This window comes from Heteronotia binoei, chromosome 18 (assembly GCF_032191835.1).
Source record: "Heteronotia binoei isolate CCM8104 ecotype False Entrance Well chromosome 18, APGP_CSIRO_Hbin_v1, whole genome shotgun sequence".
NCBI lineage: Eukaryota > Metazoa > Chordata > Lepidosauria > Squamata > Gekkonidae > Heteronotia > Heteronotia binoei.
In genome coordinates, this window is record NC_083240.1 from 47978601 (window position 1) to 47999956 (window position 21356).

The following is a 21356-nucleotide window of genomic DNA, read 5'->3' on the forward strand; positions in this document are numbered from 1 at the left end:
ACACTCTATGGTGTTTGCAGTTGAGTGGGTGAGATATTGCTGGCTGCCGAAGGAGGCTTATTCTGGCTGTCCTTCCAGAAGCTGCTGGGCTGTCTGTTAGGGTTAAGGCAGTGAGCAGGGAAGCTGCGGAGGAGACCCATGGAGGAGGGAGAGGAGGATTAAACATCTGGCCTGTGTTTTGAAGACAGAGGTGCTTTGCGCCTTCCTGGCTGGAGGGCATTCGGTGGTCAAGCTCCTCCCCTGCTCTGAAAGCTGCCTTTTGTAGCCCCCCCAGGAGCCAGGCAGGCAGGAGCAGAGGGGGGGGGGGATTGCATTGCTTTGTTTCTTGCTGTCATCTCACCCCAGATAAAGGAGCCAAGTGCATGGCTGCCAGCTGATGCATGTCTCCCTGCCTGCATCCGGAGGGAACCCTGAGGATGAAGGGCCTTCAACTGGTGACAGTTGGCACCCTTGGCTAGGGCCATCTCTGCAGTATAACCAAAGCTGGTTTCAGGGCTTGGGCAGCTCTCAAAGGCCCAGAGTCACCCACTCCCTCTAGGACAGCTTCTGCTGCTGCTGCTGGCCCTGGAGCCAGCAAGGATTTGCCTCCAGCCACCTGGAGCCCCGTGGCACAGAGCGGTAAAGCTGCAGTCCTAAGCTCTGCTCAATCCCAGCGGAAGCTGGGTTCAGATAGCTGGCTCCAGGTTGACTCAGCCTTCCATCCTTCCGAGGTCGGTCAAATGAGGACCCAGCTTGCTGGGGGGAAAGCGTAGATGACTGGGAAAGGCAATGGCAAACCACTCTGTAACAAAGTCTGCCAAGAAAACATCGTCATGTCACTCCATGGGTCAGTAACGACTCAGTGCTTGCACAGAGGACTGCCTTTACCTTTTCCCAGCCACCATCAATGAGAAGAGGAGAGGATGGCTGTCAGTTTGACCAGAGCACCTTTGAAGAAGAAGAAGAAGTATATTGTATGTTAACTGGATTTATATCCTGCCCTCCACTCAGAGTCACAGAGCGGCTCACAATCTCCTTTATCTTCCTTCCCCACAACAGACACCCTGTGAGGTGGGTGGGGCAGAGAGAGCTCTTACACCAGCTGCCCTTTCAAGGACAACTTTTATGAGAGCCATGGCTGACCCAAGGCCATTCCAGCAGCTGCAAGTGGAGGAGTGGGGAATCAAACCCAGTTCTCCCAGATAAGAGTCCGCTCTCTTAACCACTGCACCAAACTGGCTCTCTTTGGAGGGAGAGTGAGGTACAAATGCAATAGGTAAGGAAATAAGCTGAAGTTCCTCAGGGCCACTGGCAGGCGGAGATATTCTGCCTCTGCACATGGGGGTTCCACTGAGCCATCATAGATTGCAGCCATTGAAGAATTGATCCTCTGTAACCCCCTTTTAAAGATCCCTTGAACTAGTGCCCTCACTGCCTCTTGTACAGAAGTGAGTTCCGCTGGTTTAACTGCATGAAACAATTTCTGTTGCATGGGCTGCCCATCAATCTGTCAACATTCTTGACACACTTCTGCTTTCCACACCATCAGTGCAGAGATTAAAGGGTGCCTCTCTCTGAAGGAGCGCCTTGCCACAGGTTGTGTGCAGATGAAGCACACTTTGGGTGGGAAGGCAGCAAGTGTGGGGGGAACTCAGCCAGAGCCTCCTCCTAGGGCCCGTTGTATTCTTCTGCACAAGGGGCCTCACTCCTCCTCTGCCATAAATCCCAGGACTCCGGGCCAGTTTGTGTCACAGAAAATACAGGTTTGGATGGAGGGGGAAGGCTGGAGGTCAGGGATTTCTTCTGACCTGGGATTCTGCCCACATTGAAGGTTTCTCTCTCTTCTTTATATGAGAAATCAGTTGGGGGGGGGGAGAGAACTTCCCCTACTGGATTCAGCATCAAAGCTGATATGACCCATTATTTCACTCTGGTGGAAGGGCTGTAATACAACGCATGGGTGGATCTGCACCAGTGGATCTGAGCACACTCAGACTGAGGTTGGGTTAGAGCTTTAAATGGCCTTGGATCTCTGGCGTCCCTCCAACCCCTCTCCGGGCACAGGGCAGCTCCAGTGTCACTGCCCAGGCACACACAGAGTAAGAAGAGCACGTTCCACATAAGGGTTTCTCTCCTGTTTATTCCTAAAAATAGAAATCTGATCTGATTTCAGTTTACATGTCAATTTTTAGAAAAGGAATCAGTTTACAAACCGTTATCCAAGAAAAAAAACAATTTAACTATTAAACTATTCAAATATATGGACACTAGAGGGAATTTACAGAATAAATAACTTAAGGTATGCATTCTTTTAAAGGCCAAATCCTGTGCATTCATTCCATGGACAACTAATCTTGCCTTGGAAAAAAAGCGGAATTTGGCCTTCCAAAGTGTGAAACAGGAACATGTTCAAAACGAATGGCTAAAAGGTTAGCTGTGGTTGAGATCTTGCGTTCGTAGTGTTGCACTTGGATTTTCATTCTGCGGAGTCAGTTTGGTTCTCTTGCAGCAACACAGCCCCAAAAATGTCTTCGTGATAGCGCTTCTGTCTCTGTAAAAACCCAAGGTTTTAAAAAAGAATCTCACCATGCATACTTCAGTCACTCTTATACTGGAAAGCTGCTGACCAACAAACATACCTGCATGCCGCCAGCCACCAATCCTAAACATACCAAACAAGTCATTGTCTATAGCCCGACAGAACATTATAGCCGCATCTGCTCCAGTCCTAGAAACAGAAATTCCCACCTGAGGAATCTACAACAAACCTTGTTGGAACTGAAGTATCCACCTGATGAAGTCAGGAAACACATTAACAAAGCCAGAATGGCTCCCAGAGAAAACCTGTTGCAAGACAGGCCCAAAAAAGACAATAATAATAAAAGGCAGCTCTCAGCTCAAAACAGTTTGAGGCATCATCAGTGATTTGCAACCTCTACTGGATAACAACAGCTTTCTTTCAAAAGTCCTGGGGGGCAAACCTTTCCTTGTCCACCAACAGCCCCCAATCTTAAACAACTCCTCACCCACAAGGAGAGCCCCGTGGCACAGAGTGGTAAAGCTGCAGTCTTACAGTCCAAGCTCTGCTCATGACCTGAGTTTGATCCCGGCAGAAGCTGGGTTCAGGTAGCCAGCTCAAGGTTGACTCAGCCTTTCATCCTTCCGAGGTTGGTAAAATGAGTACCCAGCTTGCTAGAGGGGAAATGTAGATGACTGGGGAAGGCAATGGCAAATCATCCCATAAAGTCTGCCGTGAAAACATCGTGATGCAAGCTAATCCCAGAGTCGAAAACGGCTGGTGCTTGCACTACCTTACCTTACACCCACAATACTACAACACGGGTCGTTTTGTAGAAAAATCGGTGGTGAAGCTCATTAGCATAACTCATTAGCATATGCTGCCCCCCCACCAGCCAAAAGCAACCTAATGCAAGAAAGGAGAGCCCTGGGCGAGCAAGGCCTGCTTGGGTTGGCTAGAGATCCAGCAAGCCCAAACAGGCCTCACTCACCTGGGGCTCTCCTTAGCCACCCCCCCAATCAAAAGGCCAGCAACCCACCTGCCACCCAAAATTACATAAGAAGTGGAGAAAGGGTGGCGCAGGTTTCTCCAGGGGTTAATGAGGGCTGCTGGGGGTGTGGCAAAGCCCCTGATGACTGGTTGGCTGCCCGCTCTCCTAATCCAGGAATTGTTATGCAGCTGCACCTCCTATTCAATGGACAAGAAAGGTGGGGAGGAAGAGGGGGAACCCTCAGAAAGGTTCAGGAGCTTAGCTCCTGTGAGCTCCTGCTGAATCTGAGACCTGCTACAACATCTAATTTGAGCATGAACAGTGGTACCAGAGCTTGCAATAAACCCAGATGCCAATTTTGCTGCCGCATATAGCCAGACATCTAACAATTACCCAATAACCCCCCCCCCCCCAATGATAATACCCACCAGTTCACCATTGAAACTGAAACATAAAAACCACACAGAGATAGTACGGTATAAGCGGTTAAGTGCACAGACGCTAATGTGAGAGAACCGGGTTGGATTCCCCCCTCCTTCACATGCACCTGCTGAGTGACCCTGAGTCAGTCACAAGTTCTCTGAAGACTGTTCTGCTTGAGAGCTCTCTCAGCCCCACTGACCTCACAGGGTGTCTGTTGTGGGGAGGGGAAGGAAAAGGAGACTGGAAGCCACTCTGAGACCCCGAGTGAAGGGCAGGGTGTAAATCCAATCTCTTCTTCTTAAACCTAACCTATGGCTGAAATTCTGTGCTGCCCTCCTGGTAAGCTGGAGGTATAAAAGCTCCACATGTGAGGAGAAGAAATGGGGGCAGACGAGGCAGAGAGCGTGAAGGTCATGAGGACACATCTGGCTAATTGCAAAGATCATGTCTGGCTGGGCAGAGGAGGGGGGCAAGTCCTCAAGGGAGGGGGAATCCTGCCTTAAAACAGGGCTGCAACGTCAGACACTAGGAGAACCCCACACCTCAACACAAAGTGTCTTCTGGTAGTAACATACCTTCAGCTGAAAGATGTAGTCTTCTACTTGCTCATTTGTCAAGCCCAGCCGCTTCGCAAACATCTCCTTCAAAGTTTGTGCCACATCCCTGGCCATGCAGATGTCTCCGCAGACATACAGGTGGCCTTCCTCTTCGTGTAACAGCCTGTGTACATCTGCCTCGAGCCTGTTCCGAAGAAGGTCTTGGACGTAGACCTGAGGAAGAGAAGCGACTCAGTGGTCCAGGTGTCATCAGCTGAGGAGTGCTGTGGATGAGCCGCCTCAGCCCTTTCTGCCCCAGGCCCCAACCGCCTGGCAGCTGACTTCCAAAACAATGATTAAGCAGGCTTGCAGAAGCAGGTGCACATGCAGACAGACTGGCAAGCAGAGGCCCACGTGTTTCGGTGGCTCATGAAGAAGTTCCTCGGTTCTGCTCCTTTGCTCCTCAAATGACCCCCTCCCGCCTTTGCTCAGTGATGACGCCCCCCCCCCCCCCGCCGCTTCCAGTCTTGGTCTTAACTACACACCTAAAGGGCCAGGCGGATTTAGATGAGAAAACATGAGCTTGGAGCCCCCCCTCCCTCCGCTTTTGTTCTTAATTAGAAAAACTGTTTCTAGGAGAGCTGGGAGGGAACTTGCGGATGGCCATAGAAGCCTCCCCATCTCCTCTGGGCTGCGCCTGCCACACATATTTATTGCTTCATTGATTCAAATATTTCTGTCCCGTTTTTCCTCATGGCTCAAAGCACAAGTGAAAGCATTACAGTTTTAAATATACAAAATAAAGCTTCAAATAACAGGAATAAGAGGTTTCCCCTGAGCTTAAGAGAAAACAGCACATCTGTCCCAGGGGTGTCTGTGTCATCCCTTAAGAGGTTCAACAGCTCACCCTCCACATGTGGAGTCATGCTCCAGAACCCCCCCCCCCCTTCTCTAAGGAGAGCCCAGGTCATTTCTCAAGAGTGAGGCCAGCCCCCCCTCCTCCTGGCAGCTGCTGGGTTACAGCTTCAAACCAGTTTTATTATGCAGGCTTGACATATCCTTGATCATTCTTGGTAATCCACAGGCAACTGTTCATGCCTTTGAAGATGAACAAATATTGGGATTGTTGCTGCAGGAGGTTAGTTTCTACGTGGGATTCTGTGCAGCTGTACAGGTTTGGAGAAGCTCATTTAATCTCACAGTTGGAAAGGGATCACTAGGGGTCATCTAGTTAAGCCCCTCCCAACACATGAAGTGTGTGTGTGTGTGTGTGAAGTACCACCAGCTGATGGATGGCAACCTCAGCAAGCAAGAAGAGGGGTGTAGTTCAAAGGAAGCTGAAAGGGAAACCCAGGAGAGTCAAATCCTTGGAGGCCTATTTAAGGCCACCGGATGCAAGGCCAAAGGGGCTGCATTCCCCAGGCAAGGAAAGGCTTCTTTCAGGAAGCAGAAGGTCTCCCCCAATGAGCTGAGCAGGAGGGGCCCTCAGGCTCTGGCAAAAGAAATGTAAGTCAGTCATTAGGCAGGCAAAAAGAGATTTTGACAAGCAGGTTGCTAAAAGCATCAAAACAATAAACATTTTTTAAAATATAGCAGGAGCAGGAAACCAGCCAGAGAAGCCGTGCGGCTGCTGGGAGGCAGAGCTGGTCTGTCGGTCTTGGCCTCCTCCCTCAAGCTTTTCGAAGGCCCTCGCTAGGCCTGGGCATGGGGCATGGGCCAGTGGCTGCCTCCACCTAAAAAGCCTAAAGGGGTGTGGCCAAGTCTGTGAGGGACCAACTGAACCCACTTCCCCCCAGCCCGGGGAGGGGGGCCAAGTCTGCCAAGGGGCCAGCTGCCAGTGGTCCCTGATTCCTAAAGGGCAACCTCCATCGGTTAGCTGTCTGCTGTCTGGGCTTTTGCATGGTGCAGCGGGGGGGGGGGGGGGGCTGAGGTTGTTTCCCTGACCAGGTGTTGTTCAACTGTGTCAACCACACAGGAGCACAAGTCGCCCAGCCTGGATTCCTGGAATGCCTGCTAAGCAGGCTGGGATCAGATTTTTTTCAAAACTGCACATGCCTAAAAAACACTGCTGATCCAAGCAGATCAGCTGCTAACGTCACTACGGAGCACACCCCAAAAACAGAATGGTGGTGGGATTCTTTTACGCACCACATGCCTTTGTGACTGATCTATATGACTCATCACGGTAGATTCATCTGGTCTTCGAGCAGCTGCCTCCTCCGAGGGGGGTGGGGGCAGGAGAGGCAGAACTACACTGGGGGATGTCACAAGACACTCCAAAAGTTGACTGCTCTGCATATGCTTCCCAACCCTCCCGCCCTGGCGGGGGACCCCAGGATTTCCACCCTCTTCCCCCGCTCCCCCAAAAAACAGAAGCGGGGGGAGGGGGTGGAAACGGCGCCGGGGAGCATGGCCAGCCGCCGCATCCCGGAGCCGGCGAGGCTGCCGCGCCGCTGCTGCCCCCTCCCCTCCCACCGCAGCTGCTCCTCCGAGATGAGCCCAGGCTGAGCCCATCTCAGAGGAGCAGCCAAAAGGCGGCAGCAGCGCAGGGGAGGGCGAGGCAGGCCAGGAGCATGGCGAGCCACGAATCCGGGCCCTTCTAGGACCCGGACTCGCGGCTCGCCACGCCCCCGGCCCGCCTCCCCCCTCCGCTTCCACCCCAGAGGCGGAGCGGGCGAGGCGGCGGCAGCGGCGTGGCGGCCTCTTCTCTGCTTGCCGTGGCTGCTCCTCCGAGATGGCCTCAGGCTGAGCCCATCTTGGAGGAGCAGCCACAACAAGCGGAGAAGAAGCGTCAGCTGCGCAGCGGCGTCGCACGCTCCGAGACGGAGCAGCTCGCCGTTTCCCCCCTCCCCCCTAGCTCCACCCCAGTGTCTCCTGGCTCCACCCCCAAAGTCTCCTGGCTCCACCCCCAAAGTCCCCAGATATTTTGGGGGTTGGACTTGGGAACCCTAGCTCTGCACGGTACCATTAGGAAGAAAAACGCTGAAGCAGCCACTGGCCCAGCAGGGTCAACAAACAGGCCGTTGAGAAAATGGCCCCTGTTCACAGCTGCCAAACAGGATGTGAGCCCAACCAGCATCTCTAGCCAAGAGCCTGTCAAGAAGAAGATCCCAAACAGTGGGCCAACTTCTCTTCAGGGCATCTGGTCCTTTTCCTAATCTTGTTCTACCGTGTGCACTCACCAAGGGACATTGTGCACCCCCTGCCAGTGGCAAGGGGGTATACAGGAGAACACTCCATGAGAGCTTTAACTAATATATATTGAAAACAACATTTTAAACAATATTTTAAATCACAATATCTCCTCATTAATTTGGAATTATTTCAGTCCATTTTACAATATACAATGTTTTGTCTTCGTTTGTAGGACTTTCTGCAGGAGTGACTGCAGTTCCCAGACTGGTGTGGCTGCTTTAGCCGGACTGCTGCTTCCGTCCACTTTCAGAGAATCCTTCTTCAGGCAGCTCCACAGGCACAGGCCCCCCTCTGGATTTCCCCCTGGGGCTAAGCCCTGCCGGGCGGGCGGGCAAACCACTCAGGGCTTCAAAGGCATGAATGGGGTGATAAAGGCTATGTGTGATTTTTCCCTCTAAGCTTCAATGTCAGTGAATGACTTTATGAACCTCAGCTCCTTGGAAGTGCTAATTGAGCTCCTTCCAGAGGCAGGCGCTCCTTTCGCACCCTTCACAGGCCTGAGAAGAAAAGGCAGGCAAGCCTCACGGGGAGGAGTGCTGTCCCTCCTGTTGTACCTTGGAGGGTGTTTTGAGAAGAAGCACTGGATGCTATGCTGAAAATGTGGGCCTCTACCTCAAAAAACAGCCCGGGGGGGCTGGGGCCCAGCCATAAGAACATAAAGAAGCCATGTTGGATCAGGCCAATTGCCCATCCAGTCCAACACTCTGTGTCACACAGTGGCCAAAAATTTATATATATTCACTGCCACCTCCTGTGGCAGTGAATTCCACATGTTAATCAGCCTTTGGGTGAAGGACTTTCTTTTATCCGTTCTAACCCGACTGCTCAGCAATTTCATTGAATGCCCGCGAGTTCTTGTATCGTGAGAAAGGGGAAAAAGTACTTCTTTATCTACTTTCTCCATCCCATGCATAATCTTGTAAATCTCTAGCATGTCACCTCACAGTCGATGTTTCTCCAAGCTAAAGAGCACCAAGCGTTTTAACCTTTCTTCATTCTAGTTGCCCTTTTCTGGACTTTTTCCAATGCTATAATATCCTTTTTGAGGTTCGGCGACCAAAATTGTACACAGTATTCCAAATGAGACCGCACCATCGATTTATACAGGGGCATTATGATACTGGCTGATTTGTTATCAGTTCCCTTCCTAATAATTCCCAACATGGTGTTGGCCTTTTTTATTGCAATCGCACACTGCCTTGACGTTTTCAGTGAGCTATCTACAATGACCCCAAGATCTCTCTCTTGGTCAGTCTCTGCCAGTTCACACCCCATCAACTTGTATTTGTAACTGGGATTTTTGGCCCCAATATGCATTGCTTTGCACTTGGCTACATTGAACCTCATCTGCCACATTGACGCCCACTCACCCAGCCTCAACAGATCCCTTTGGAGTGCCACACAATCCTCTCTGGTTCTTACCACCCTGAGCAATTTAGTGTCATTTGCAAACTTGGCCATTTCACTGCTTACTCTCACTCCAAATCATTTATGAACAAGTTAAAGAGCATGGGACCCAGTACTGAGCCCTGTGGCACCCCACTGCTTACCGTCTTCCACTGCAAAGATTGCCCATTTATACTCACTCTCTGTTTCCTATTAATTAGCCAGTTTTTGAGCCACAAGAGGACTTGTCCTTTTACTCCATGACTCTCGAGCTTACTAAGGAGCCTTTGATGAGGAACTTTATCAAAAGCTTTCTGGAAGTCAAGGTAAATGACATCTATTGGGTCCCCTTTGTCCACATGTTTGTTCACCTCCTCAAAGAACTGTAACAGGTTAGTGAGGCAAGATCTTCCCTTACAGAACCCATGCTGAGTCTTCCTCAATAACTTGTGTTCATCAATGTGCCTACTCATGCTGTCCTTGATAATGGTTTCTACCAACTTTCCCGGAATTGAAGTCAGACTGACTGGCCTGTAATTTCCCAGATTGCCTCTGGAACCCTTTTTAAAGATGGGGGTGATATTTGCTACCTTCCAGTCCTCAGGAACAGAGACAGATTTCAATGAAAGATTACATATTTTTGTCAGGAGATGCACAAGTTCAACTTTGAGTTCTTTCAGAACTCTTGGATGTATGCCATCTGGACCTGGTGACTTCTTAGTTTTTAATTCATCTATCAATTGTAGAACCTCCTCTCTTGTCACTTCAATCTGACTCGGATCTTTCAACACCCCTTCCAAAATTAGCGGTTCTGGAGTGGGAAAACACTTCTCATCTTCCACAGTGAAGATGGAGGCAAAAAATGCTTTCAGCTTCTCAGTCATTTCCCTATCCTCCTTCAGTAATCCTTTTATCCCTTGGTCATCCAAGGGCCCCGCTGCCTTCCTGGCTGGTTTCCTGCTTCTAATATATATTTGAAGAAATTTTTATTGTTGGTCTTTATGTTTTTTGCAATATGCTCCTCATGGTCCCTTTTTGCCCTCTCTGATCACAGTCTTGCATTTGATTTGCCACAGCCTGTGTTCCCTTTTATTAATCTCACTTGGACTAGCTTTCCACCACTTAAAGGAGTCTTTCTTACCTTTTACAGCTTCCGTAACGCTGTTTGTTAACCATGCAGGCCTTTTCTTATACCTGTTTGTGCCTTTCCTAACTTGTGGTATATATTTTATCTGAGCTTCTAGGATTCTAATTTTAAATAGCCTCGAAGCTTCCCCAAGGGTTTTGACTGCATTTACTCTGATCCATTACCCGGTAGAAAAACAACAGCTAACCCTTCATCTCTTTGAGATGAGTCCTCCCGAACCAGAGACATTTCATCTCCTGTTGGCTTTCCCCCAAGATTTAGTTTAAAAACTGCTCTGCCACCTTTTTGATTTTAAGCGCCAGCAGCTTGGTTCCATCTGGGGACAAGTGGAGACCGTCTCTTTTGTACAGCTCCCACTTGTTCCAGAAAGCATCCCAGTGCCTAACAAACTTAAACCCTTCCTCCTTACATCATCGTCTCATCCACACATTGAGACTTCTAATTTGTGCCTGTCTCTCCAGCCCTGCACGTGGAACAGTTAGCACTTCTGAGAAGGCTACCTTGGAGGTCCTGGCCTTAAGTTTTCTGCCTAGCAGACTAAATTTTTCCTCCAGGACCTCATGACTGCATTTCCCCACATTGTTAGTGCCAACATGCACCACGACCATTGGCTCCTCCCCAGCACTGTCTATCAGCCTATCTACAACAAGCGTAATGTCCGCTACCTTCGCACCAAGCAGGCAAGTCACCATACGGTCAGTACCCAGCTGTCTACTTGCCTAAGGATCGAATCACCAACTACCAAGACCCGCCCCTGCCCAGGGATGGTTCCTTTGTGCAAAAGGATGCCCACTCACCAACTGAAGAAGAGGTCCCTTCTGAGGGCGCATTCCCCTTATCCTCAGCACGGTGCCCTGTTCCCTCTCGACCCTCATGCTCCCTGGCAGCAACGGGGCTGCCACGTTCAGAGTGGGGCTCATCTAACACATCCCCGAGAGTCTTCTCCGAGTGCCTAACTGACTGTCTCTGCTTCTCCAGGTCCGCCACCTCAGCCTCAAGGGTACAAACTCGTTACCTGAGGACCAGAAGATCCCTGCATTGAGCACACACCCAAGACTTCTGTCCTGTGGATAGCTAGTCATACATGTGACACTCAGTGCAAAACACTGGAAAGCCCCCACCCCCCTGCTGGCATTCTACCTTCATGACAGCTTTTTAAAATATACAGTCCCCCTTTAAATCCTGTTGTGTTTATGTGGCTCTCCTTCTGGAGGATCTACTTACCTTATTTAAATTAAAATACTTTACATCCCCATGGCTTAAATACTGAATTTGATTTACGCTGTTTTCTTGGGTAAATATATGCCTCTGGTCTGTTATTCTGATGTATTTAAGTGCTAAGTTTGGTCTGCAACTTCCTGTAAAAATGGTTGTTATTGCTGAAAGTTCTAAGTTGTTTCTGGATTTTTGTAAATTAGAATTTTTATTCTAGCATACTCCCAATGAAATTGGAAACACCGGGTAAGCTCCTCATAAATTTGGCTCCTGTGGATTTCTTATTTGGCCCTTCCAAAGGAAGCGAAGGACAAAGAGAAATGTGGAGCCATGCTTGGTCCCTGGAGATAAGCAGAGCAGAGCCAAATTGATACTGTAGTGAGTATATATGGGAGTACCTTGAATAAGACTCTAGAAAATGCATTTGAATATTGTTAACTGGAAAAATTTATTTTGTGACATGTCAGTCCCTTGGTGAGCTGCCTGAAGAAGGATTCCCTGAAAGTGGATGGAAGCAGCAGCCCAGTTAAAGCAGAACTGCAGTCACGCCTGCATTGGTGCACTGGACTTCAGGAAGTCCTGCAAACAAAGAAAAACACTGTATATTGTAAAATGGACTGAAATAATTTCAAATTAATGTGGAAATATTGAGATTTAAAATATTGTTTTCAATATATATTAGTTAAAGCTCTCACACAGTGTTCTCCTGTATACCTTACTCATACCTGTGAGCTCTCGTTTCACAGTGGCAAAGGGGTGACAAGTTCCTTGTGTGAACTACACTCTCAGCACCTGGCGCTAGGAGGCCACATCCAGGGAAGGCCTTGGCCTTTATGCCTTGTTTGTTGGCCTCCAGGTCAACCAGTTGGCTGCTGTGTGGGGAAGGATGCTGGGCTAGATGGGTCACTGACCTGACCCAGCAGGGCTCTTCTTAGGAAACAGCCCACGTGTTACTTTGATACTGTGTGGCTGATACCTTTCCTAAAAAGCCAAATGAAGTGAGAATTACCTTGGGCTGACCATCCTCTCTGGAATAAGCTGTGTAGACCTCTTGGAGGACTCCTTTCCTCTTCATTTCCTGAGTCTCTTCTTTGTAAAGGTGATCTAGATTGGAGCTCCGGCAGCCAAACAAGAGGGTCATGCCTTTCCCTTGGATTCCTAAAACCACCAGCCAAAAGTCTCATCAGTCCTAACTCTTCTAAACATTTCTATCCCACCCATCAACCAGACAGCTTGTCGCTGTTGTTGCTGCTGTTATTACCACTATGTGGCATTGTGTGTAGTGTACACGGGAGATCCTAAGATTGCCTGGCCGCCAGAAGTTCTAGCTCTTTTAGCATTATGCACCACTAGGTGGCAAGCTAGACTTGTTTTGAAGGCATTTCAGAGGTGGTCCTCTGTGTCCCGCCCCTCATATTCCCTCCAAATACCAGGCCAGGCTACGGCTTGGAATAAGCAACAGAACACAACAAACCCGTTGAAATACTCAAACTCTGCTATGGCAGCAGGCAAAAAAAAGCAGACAAATGAAAACATTAAGCAACTAAAACCGATAAAACACCAGGGTTAAGTAGTAACAGATAAAATAATTTTTATTCAGGATCAGCAGGTGGAAAAGCTAAAGAGAACCAACAAGCTGAGGAAAACAGATTTCCACTCAATGTGTAGAAAGTCAACAAATCCAGTGCAAGGTGAACCATTTAGAGTGGGAGGGTGTTCCAAAGTTGGGGGGCCACAACTGAAAAGCCCCAGTTCCTAGTCATCACCAAATGAGGCAGACCAGGGCCTCAAATGAAGAAGTCAAGGAGTGTATGGCAGGAACATGTAACAGAAGAAACCCCCCCGCCACACACACACTCACCTCAGCCCTTTAAAAATCCCAGCCAGACACTGTTTGGAAGGGGTGTGGTCCAGAGAAGAAGCTCCCATGTGCCTGTGAGCCAGGAGATGGGCAGCCAGACAGGCCAATGGCCTGGCTCAGAGCTGCCTGCAGGGGGTGGGTGCCAGAATTACAGGCTCACAGCAGTGCTTTCATCTCCGCTGTCAGACCCAGGACCCCCTGGCTCAAAGCAGGCCTCCACCAATACCCTTTCCCTGATCTAAACTGCTGCATGGAGCACAACCAGCCCAATCTGAACTGAGTTTTAAACAGGGTTGCAGGTCCCTCCTGCATTTCTCCAGAAAAACTGATCTCTGTAGTCTGGAGATGAGCTGTAATTCTGAGGGATCCCCAAGTCCCACCTGCAGACTGGCATCCCTAGTTTTCAAACATTCTGTATAGCTCACCTGCAATCTCTCTCTTTTAAGAGATTTAATCATAGAATCATAGAGTTGGAAGGGACCTCCAGGGTAATCTAGTCCAACCCCTTGCACAATGCAGGAAATTCACAAATATGCCCCCCTAAATTCACAGGATCTGCATTGCTGTCAGATGGCCATCCAGCCTCTGTAATCCCGCCCCCGCCCCAGTTGCTTTATCTCAGCCTCTGTCCCAGGGCCGGCCCATCCACTAGGTAGGCCTAGGCTGGGGGAGAGTGCCAGTTTGGGCCCTCCCCCCTGCCCCTGCCTTCAGGGTGATTAATATTGCCCAGGAGGAGAGGCCCCACCACCACCCACCAGCCCCGCGCAGGCCAAGGCAGAGGGCAGGGAGACATCACTCTGCTCCTGCCTTCAGAAGCCAGAGCAATGGTGTCACAGCACACACCCTCCCCCCCCGCCTTTGCCTGCACGGGGGCAGCAGCGAGGGTGGGGGGAGTGGGGGTGGCGCTTAGGGTGAGCAGCAACCTAGAGCTGCTCCTGCTCTGCCCCCAGCTGCACCAGCACTTGATGACAGACTGTGGCTTCACTGGGCTGCCATTAAGTCTGAGCAGATGCATTCCTTGTTGGAAGTAGCTGGTGCCTCAGACCTCCAGAAGCAAGTGACCATGCAGGCAGGCAGGCTCTAAGCACTGTCACTCTCCCTTGGAAGTGCAGATTAACACTCCTAGGGAAAAGCAGCTTCCTTCCGCCTTCTCTTCACACAAGATGGGGGATCAGGATGTTCCTCTCGGCATCCTCCCGCATCTGCCAGGTGGACAGCAGAGGGCCTATCTCTACCTGACTGTTTTGCTTCAACTTGAAATAGTGGCTCTCTGGGACTTTGTAACTTTGCAACCACAACGTCTGTTCTGATTCAATACCAGCACCTCTGTGTTAAAGCCTCGTGCGCCCTGCTAACGAAGGAGGATCTGGACCACCGGAACCAGTACCCTTCCCAGCATTCCTTACCCTTCTTTTCCAAGTCGTAGAGATGTTGCTGCCAGAAGCTTCGGAATGGAGCGATTCCTGTGCCGGGGCCTATCAGAAGGCAGGGCTTGTTTGGGTCTTTTGGAAGCCGGAATCCATGAGCACTAACAACACAGAAGCCAGAGAATGAATGAATGAATGAATGAATGAATGAATGAATGAATGAATGAATGAATGAATGAATGAATGAATGAATGAATGAATGGGCTCACTAAGCCAAACGCAGAAATCCCCTCTGCTGCTTAGGAGTCTGAGTTTCTCTACAATACGGATTTATATAGCTTTTACAAGCTGCAGCAATCCCCAGGCCCCGTTCAAGTCTCTCCTGGGGACATGCAGGGGCTTAAGTTAGGGCCTTCCAGCACAAAGCACTGTTTACAGGTTCACCCCTGGCTGCCTGGGGGGGGGGGGGGCTCAGTCACAACCACACACACGCCGGAGGGAGGGAGGGCTGCCAGATGGGGCTTTTCTTCAGGGTTTTTTTTCTGTCAGTTCCGGCCCCATATTGCTTAGGTTTGTCCCCTGATTTCTGCATGCATTTTGTGCCTTTAGTTTTTGCTTTGTGCCCCCCTCCCGGTTCTTTTCTGGAAACCTGTCTGGAGTCACCCTTTTCCTTGGGCATAACACTTCTTGCCCCCTCCCACCCACAGTCAGTCCACTCTTTGATGGTTTTGCCTTTGTTTTTTTAAATAACGGCCCTAAATTTTATTCTATTTTATTTTAAGATCCTTTTTTCCAAATTTCATTTTTTTAAAAAAAAGCCCCCAGCTCAGACATGTCAAACATACAACCCGGGGGGGGGAGGGGGCAGAACTGGCCCATTCAGGGCCCTGTGAACAACAGCCCAAACGTGGGCCGGAAGGGCCTATCCTAGGGTATCACACCCCCTGCTGAGGCCCCTCCCCCCAAATGCAGGCCCTCCCCAGGGGTTCCCCGCAGATCTCCAGGGACTGCCCAGCCCAGAGCTGGCAACCATAAGGGGTGAGGAGGGCTGGTTTGGCCCCAGGCTCTGCTGAGGAGGGGTCTGAGTCATGGTCAGTGGGAAAGAAAGTTCCCATACCTGGAATTACATTTCGTGGCACACGTGGCCTGGCCCAACAAAGTGGCATTTATGTCAGATCCAGCCCTTGTGACAAATGAGTCTGACACCTCTGCTCAAGCCTCCCGTCCCCTTGTGCTGGAAGGGGGGCTCCCTGAGTTTAAGCAAGAGGTCATGTCTAAGTGCCTGCGTGCACTCGTGGGTTTCATGTTGCACTCTCTTTAAGGTAGAAGCTTTGCATTGTTCAAGTGCCTTTTGTGCACATATATATTGTTTATCGTAGATTATTTAGGAGCAGAGTCTACTCAGAAGTAGAGGCCAAAAGGATTTTCTCTATTACATATATGTTTGGATAGTATAGTTTCACCCTGACGTTTTTTCATTTATAGGAAAACATCTAACAGCCGAGTGTTTTGGGCTTCTGAGAAAGTGCGTTTTGGCCCAAGGAATACAGTTTCTTTTCCTGCCTGGCAAAAAGCTGGGGGAAGGGTGGGGGGGAGTGGACCCAGTGGCTAGGAGAGGCTGGTCCAGTACTCCCTACATGCACACCCCCTGGCAGGTCCGGGGTGTGGGAGCAGGCGGGGCAGGCGGAGCTATGAGGTGCCCCCTTACTCCTCTACACCCTTTGGAGGCTTCCTTGGAGCGTAGTTTCTCAGCGGCACCCGGCCACATTCGGGTTGAAAGTGGACTTTCCATGAAGTCGCCGCTCAGCCGCTTTCAACCTGAAAGTGGCCAGGCGCCTTTAAAACATTGCGCTCTCTCAGGTTGAAAGTGGCCAAACAGTGCTTTTCCATGAAGGTGCCACTCAGCTGCTTTCAACCCAAATCTGGCTGGTCGCCTTTTAAAAACTACGCTCTTTGGAGGCTTCCAAGGAAGCCTGCAAAGAGTTCGGTGCAGGGGGAAAGCGGTGGCGCAGCAGCACTCTTGTGCGCCGCCCGCTGCTCTCTAGTCCTCCTCACGATGACGTCACTTTTAGTGAAGGGGTACAGGACAGGTGACGGCACTTTTAGTGATGTCATTATAACACAACCACTACGTGCGTGCAAAAAAAAACCCAAAAGGGAGCTGAAGGGCACGTTTTGTGAAGAGACAGATGGAGGAGACTTTGCTTCCCCCTCACATCCAGTTCTGGAAAAGAGGGCGGAGAAGCCTCCTCCATCTGTCTCTTCACAAAATGTGCAGACATGGCTGCGAGAAGCCAGTAGTAGGGCTCAGCGTTGTTGTGGCGAGCTGGGGAGGGGGGCGAGCGGTAGGGAGAGTGGAGAGCGGCAAGGGGGCCACGGCAGGGGGAGACTGCCTAGGGCACTATGTACCATAGAGCCAGCACTGATCTTGCAGCTGCTGGCATGGCCTTGGGTCAGCCATAGCTCTCATAGGAGTTGTCCTTGAAAGGGCAGCTTCTGGGAGAGCTCTTTCAGCCCCACCTACCACACAGGGTGACTGTTGCGGGGAAGGAGGGTAAAGGAGATTGTAAGCCACTCTGAGATTCAGGGTATCGGGTGGGATATAAATGCAATATCATCTTCTTCTTTATGATCGGTTTCTGTTCTGAAGGCCATTTTGCAGTCATTTCTGGGAGTTCAGTGGTTGTTTTGTGCTGATTTTAAGCCATTAGCTTTTTTTGTTTTTATATTGGTAATTTGTTGTGTTTTTAAGGTGTTGTTTTATTTGTAACCTGACTTGGGCAGGACCCTGGAGAAGCAGCATATAAATCCACTACTAAATAACTATTTCCAAGGTCTGGATTCAAAGACAGCCCCCCACAGGTTCTATTTGTAGTGAGGCCTTCTGGTCACTTCTTGCCAGCCCCTGAGGATGAAGCGGCACTCTGGATGTCTTCGCTGAAGTCAGCGGGATTTTGGGAGGTTTTGGAACCTTTGACAAAACTGTTCTAGGGCCAGCAGGAGTTGTGAGAACTGAGGAGGCAGAAGGGAGGTGGACGGTTTATTAGAAGCCGATTTGAATGGTTTTGGAAATTGACCGGAGAACCTCACTGATGAAACACAAAAGCCGTACGCCCAAACAGATTAAAGAGGAAGAAGAAGACGACGACATTGGATTTACTATATTCCGCCCTCCACTCAGAGCAGCCTACAATCTCCTTTATCTCCCCCCCCCCCACAACAGATACCCTGTGAGGGGGTGAGGCTGAGAGGGCTCTCACAGCAGCTGCCCTTTCAAGGACAACCTCTGCCAGAGCTACGGCTGACCCAAGGCCATTCCAGCAGCTGCAAGCGGAGGAGGGGGGACTCAAACCCGGTTCTCCCAGATAAGAGAGCTCTGGCTGACCCAAGGCCATGCCAGCAGGTGCAAGTGGAGGAGTGGGGAATCAAACCCAGTTCTCCCAGTTAAGAGTCCGCACACTTAACCACGACACCAAAGTGGCTCGATTCTCTTAAATGTATGGCTCTGTGGTATTGAATAGTCCCCACTCCATATTGCTGCACTGATGGGACTCTCTGCAACTTTTGCACATGGAATATTGTTATGTGAAAGTCTATGGAACTGTCATACGAGATTTCTGCACAAGCTCTTTATTAAGGTGTTACAAGTAAAGGTTTAGAATTTTCTAAAATATTTTTCGTTACTGATATCACAGTTTGTAAAATGTTTGTTACCAAACCTCAGTTGAGAGTAGGGGATCTGGTTTGGAGGCCCTCCCCCAAACCAGGGTTATCAGAAAGTGGGGCGAGGGGGAGCTGAATCAGCCTGAATGTCCACTAGGCTCTCCGTTATACTCTATGAAGAATTCATCTTTGGGTATCTGGGGTTCTGGAGAGGCTGTTTTTTGAGTTAGAAGCACCAGATTTTCAGCATAGCATCTGGTGCCTCTCCTCAAAAGACCCCCCATTCCCAAGTTTCAAAAAGATTTAGCCAGGGGATCCAATTCAATGAGCCCCAAAAGAAGGTGCCCCCATTCTCAATTTTTTCCAATAGATGGAAGGCATTTAAAAGGAGTGCGGTTCCTTTAAATGTGATGGCCAGAACTCCCATCAGAGATCAGTGGTGCTTGTCATAACCTTGGTCCTGTCTCCACCCCCAAAGTCTCCTGTCTCCACCCCCAAAGTCCCCAGATATTTTGTGAGTTGGGCTTGGCAGCCCTAGCTCTTCTTCACTCCTTACCTGCGCACAAAACAGGGGATTGTTTCTCTCAAGTGGACAGTGTTCAGCCAGGTGCTGCATACTCCGTGGTGCACGGGGCCTTTTCCACCTGAGGAAATGGGAGGAGAAAATAAAATCCAGGGCTTTATTTGTAGAAGTCTAGCAGGAACTCATTTGCATATTAGGCCACACCCCTGATGGCACCATTGTTTCACACAGTGCTTTCTTATATAAAAAGCCCAGCAGGAACTCATTTGCATATTAGGCCACACCTCTTGAAGCCAAGCCTGCCGGAACTGCATTCCTGAGTGTTCCTGCTCAGAAAAAGCCCTGACAAAATCTATGTTTCATGTCTGCAGGAAATATCAGCTGAATCTCCTGGCACTCTCAAGACAAAAGCTTTTCTGACATTCTTCTGGGGTCCCGCTTATTTGGATGCCAGCTCTGAGTTGGGAAATTCCTGGGGATTTTTTTTTGGGGGGGGGAGTCTGGGAAGGGTGGGGTATGGGGAGGGGAGGGAGCTGAGTGGGGTATAATCTTGTTGAGTCCCCCCCCCCCCACCGCGCACACACACAAAGCAGCCATTTTCCCCAGAGGGGCTGCTCTTTATGGTCTGGCCTCGAGATCGGCTGGCAGCCCCAGTCCAGAAAGCCAGCTGACGAAGGAGTCACCCCAAGAGAGCACCTCACTGCAAGAAGGGCCAGTTACCTCTGGTCCTGTAGGTGACCACGGCGACCGTCAGGTGAAGCTCCCTGGGTTTCCAGGCCGGTGAGGAACTGATTGAGTAGTACCTGGGTTTTAGCAAAGGCAGCTGAGACAGCAAGAAAGATGTGGAGATCTCAAGGGATGGGAACTCTGCCAGCACTTCCAGCATGGTGGGGCTGTTGTGAAATTTCCACTTGTTATATTCCTCCAAGCTCTGCAACGTAAAATGTAGTCATGGGAAGATGCCATCCTAGAAGAGGCATTCTCCCTCTTGCGTGAGAGAGAATGGGGAATGCCCGCCTGCCGTTAGTATAAGGCAATGACTCCCAACCTTTTTGGCTCCAGGGACCGATTTCATGGAAGACAATTTTTCCACAGACCAGGGCGTGGGGGTGGCGCTGGGGTTTTTGCCATCCCAGGCTGCCCACATCCCGTCCCTGCCTCCCAATGGGGGGAGAAGGAGGCTGTTTCTGCTGCCTCCCTCTCCCAGGCAGCAGAAGGCCAGTCTGCCTCCCTCTCTAATTTAAAGACCCCTGCTGGTCAGCTGATCAGCCGGGGTCTAGAAAGGCCGCACCACCTCTTTCATCTGGGGGGGGGGGTGTGGAGGTGGTGCGGTGCCTCTGCCTGGCTTTGTGGCCTGGTTGCTAGCAGGCCACGGACTGGTACCGGTCCACGGTCCTTGGGTTGGGGACCACTGGTATAAGGCATGTGGTAAAAAAAGGAGCCTCGTGGCGCAGAGTGGTAAAGCTGCAATTCTGCAGTCCAAGCTGTCTGCTCACGACCTGAGGGACTCGGGGCCTGGCAACCCTCATAAGTGACCAGGAAGCCTCCACAAATGTAATATTAGGGGACTGTCTTTGGCTTTGAATCCAGGCCTTGGAAATAGTTATTTATTTAGTAGTGGCGCAGAGTGGGAAAGCTGCAGTCCTGCAGTCCTAAGCTCTGCTCACAACCTGAGTTTGATCCTGGCAGAAGCTGAGTTCAGGTAGCCAGCTCCAGGTTGACTCAGCCTTCCATCCTTCCGAGGACGGTCAAATAAGGACCTTGCTTGCTGGGGGGGAAGTGTAGATGACCGGGGAAGGCAAGGGCAAACCACCACGTTAAAAAAAAGTCTGCTGTGAAAATGTTGTGATATGACGACAGCCCGGAGTCAGAAATGGCTGGTGCTTGCACAAGGGACTACCTTGACCCTTAAAAAGAAATCAATTTCCCTGGGCTTTTAGAGATTGTCCCCCAATACCTATGTTTGTATGGAGCTGGTGGTTTTGTTTCCTCACTTTTAACAGCTTATTGCTGTTTAGTTAATCTTTATTCAGTCAATGGCTATTAAACTGATCTGTTAAATCAATCCTTATTCATCTTAAATTAAATTAATCTTTTTTTGTATCTTGCTATTTTTAACTTCTACCAAACTGAAGTTTTTAAATTAGCTGCTACTTTGATCTTGTTTTAATGTGGTAATTCCTGTGAACTGTATTGGCTTGATATGTTCTGCTCTGATACTCTCCCTTGAGAATTGGATGGCCATGAGTTAGGGTTGCCAGCCTCCAGGTGAGGTTTGGAAATTTCCCACTTTTACAACTGATCTGCAGCTGGCAGAACTCAGCTCCCCTGAAGAAACTGGCTGTTTGGAAGGGGGGGCTCTGGCATTGTCCCATGCTGAGGCCCCTCCCCTCTGCAAGCCCCTCCCTCTTCTAGCTCCACCCCCAAACCCTCCAGCACAGACCTGGAACCCTGCCGTAAGGTGATGTATAAAGAGCATAAACACAAAAATATTTAAAGTAATGAGCTTTTAAAAGATATATTGTTCAATTAACTTAGGGGCACCTTTTCTG

At 50.0% G+C, this 21356-nt stretch overlaps 1 protein-coding gene across 1 annotated transcript in view; it reads right to left on the minus strand.

The window, feature by feature from the left end:
* Window positions 1–2099: 2099 nt before the first annotated feature.
* Window positions 2100–21356, minus strand: part of NOS2 (nitric oxide synthase 2) — a 64869-nt gene continuing 45612 nt past the window's right edge. Inside the window, exons 19-24 of the mRNA XM_060259386.1 lie at window positions 19525–19735; window positions 18838–18925; window positions 14658–14779; window positions 12400–12548; window positions 4487–4681; window positions 2100–2530 (exon numbers count right to left, since the gene is read on the minus strand). Coding sequence (XP_060115369.1) covers window positions 2456–2530; window positions 4487–4681; window positions 12400–12548; window positions 14658–14779; window positions 18838–18925; window positions 19525–19735 — 840 coding nt within the window. The 3' untranslated portion in view covers window positions 2100–2455. The remainder of the gene's footprint in view (window positions 2531–4486; window positions 4682–12399; window positions 12549–14657; window positions 14780–18837; window positions 18926–19524; window positions 19736–21356) is intronic.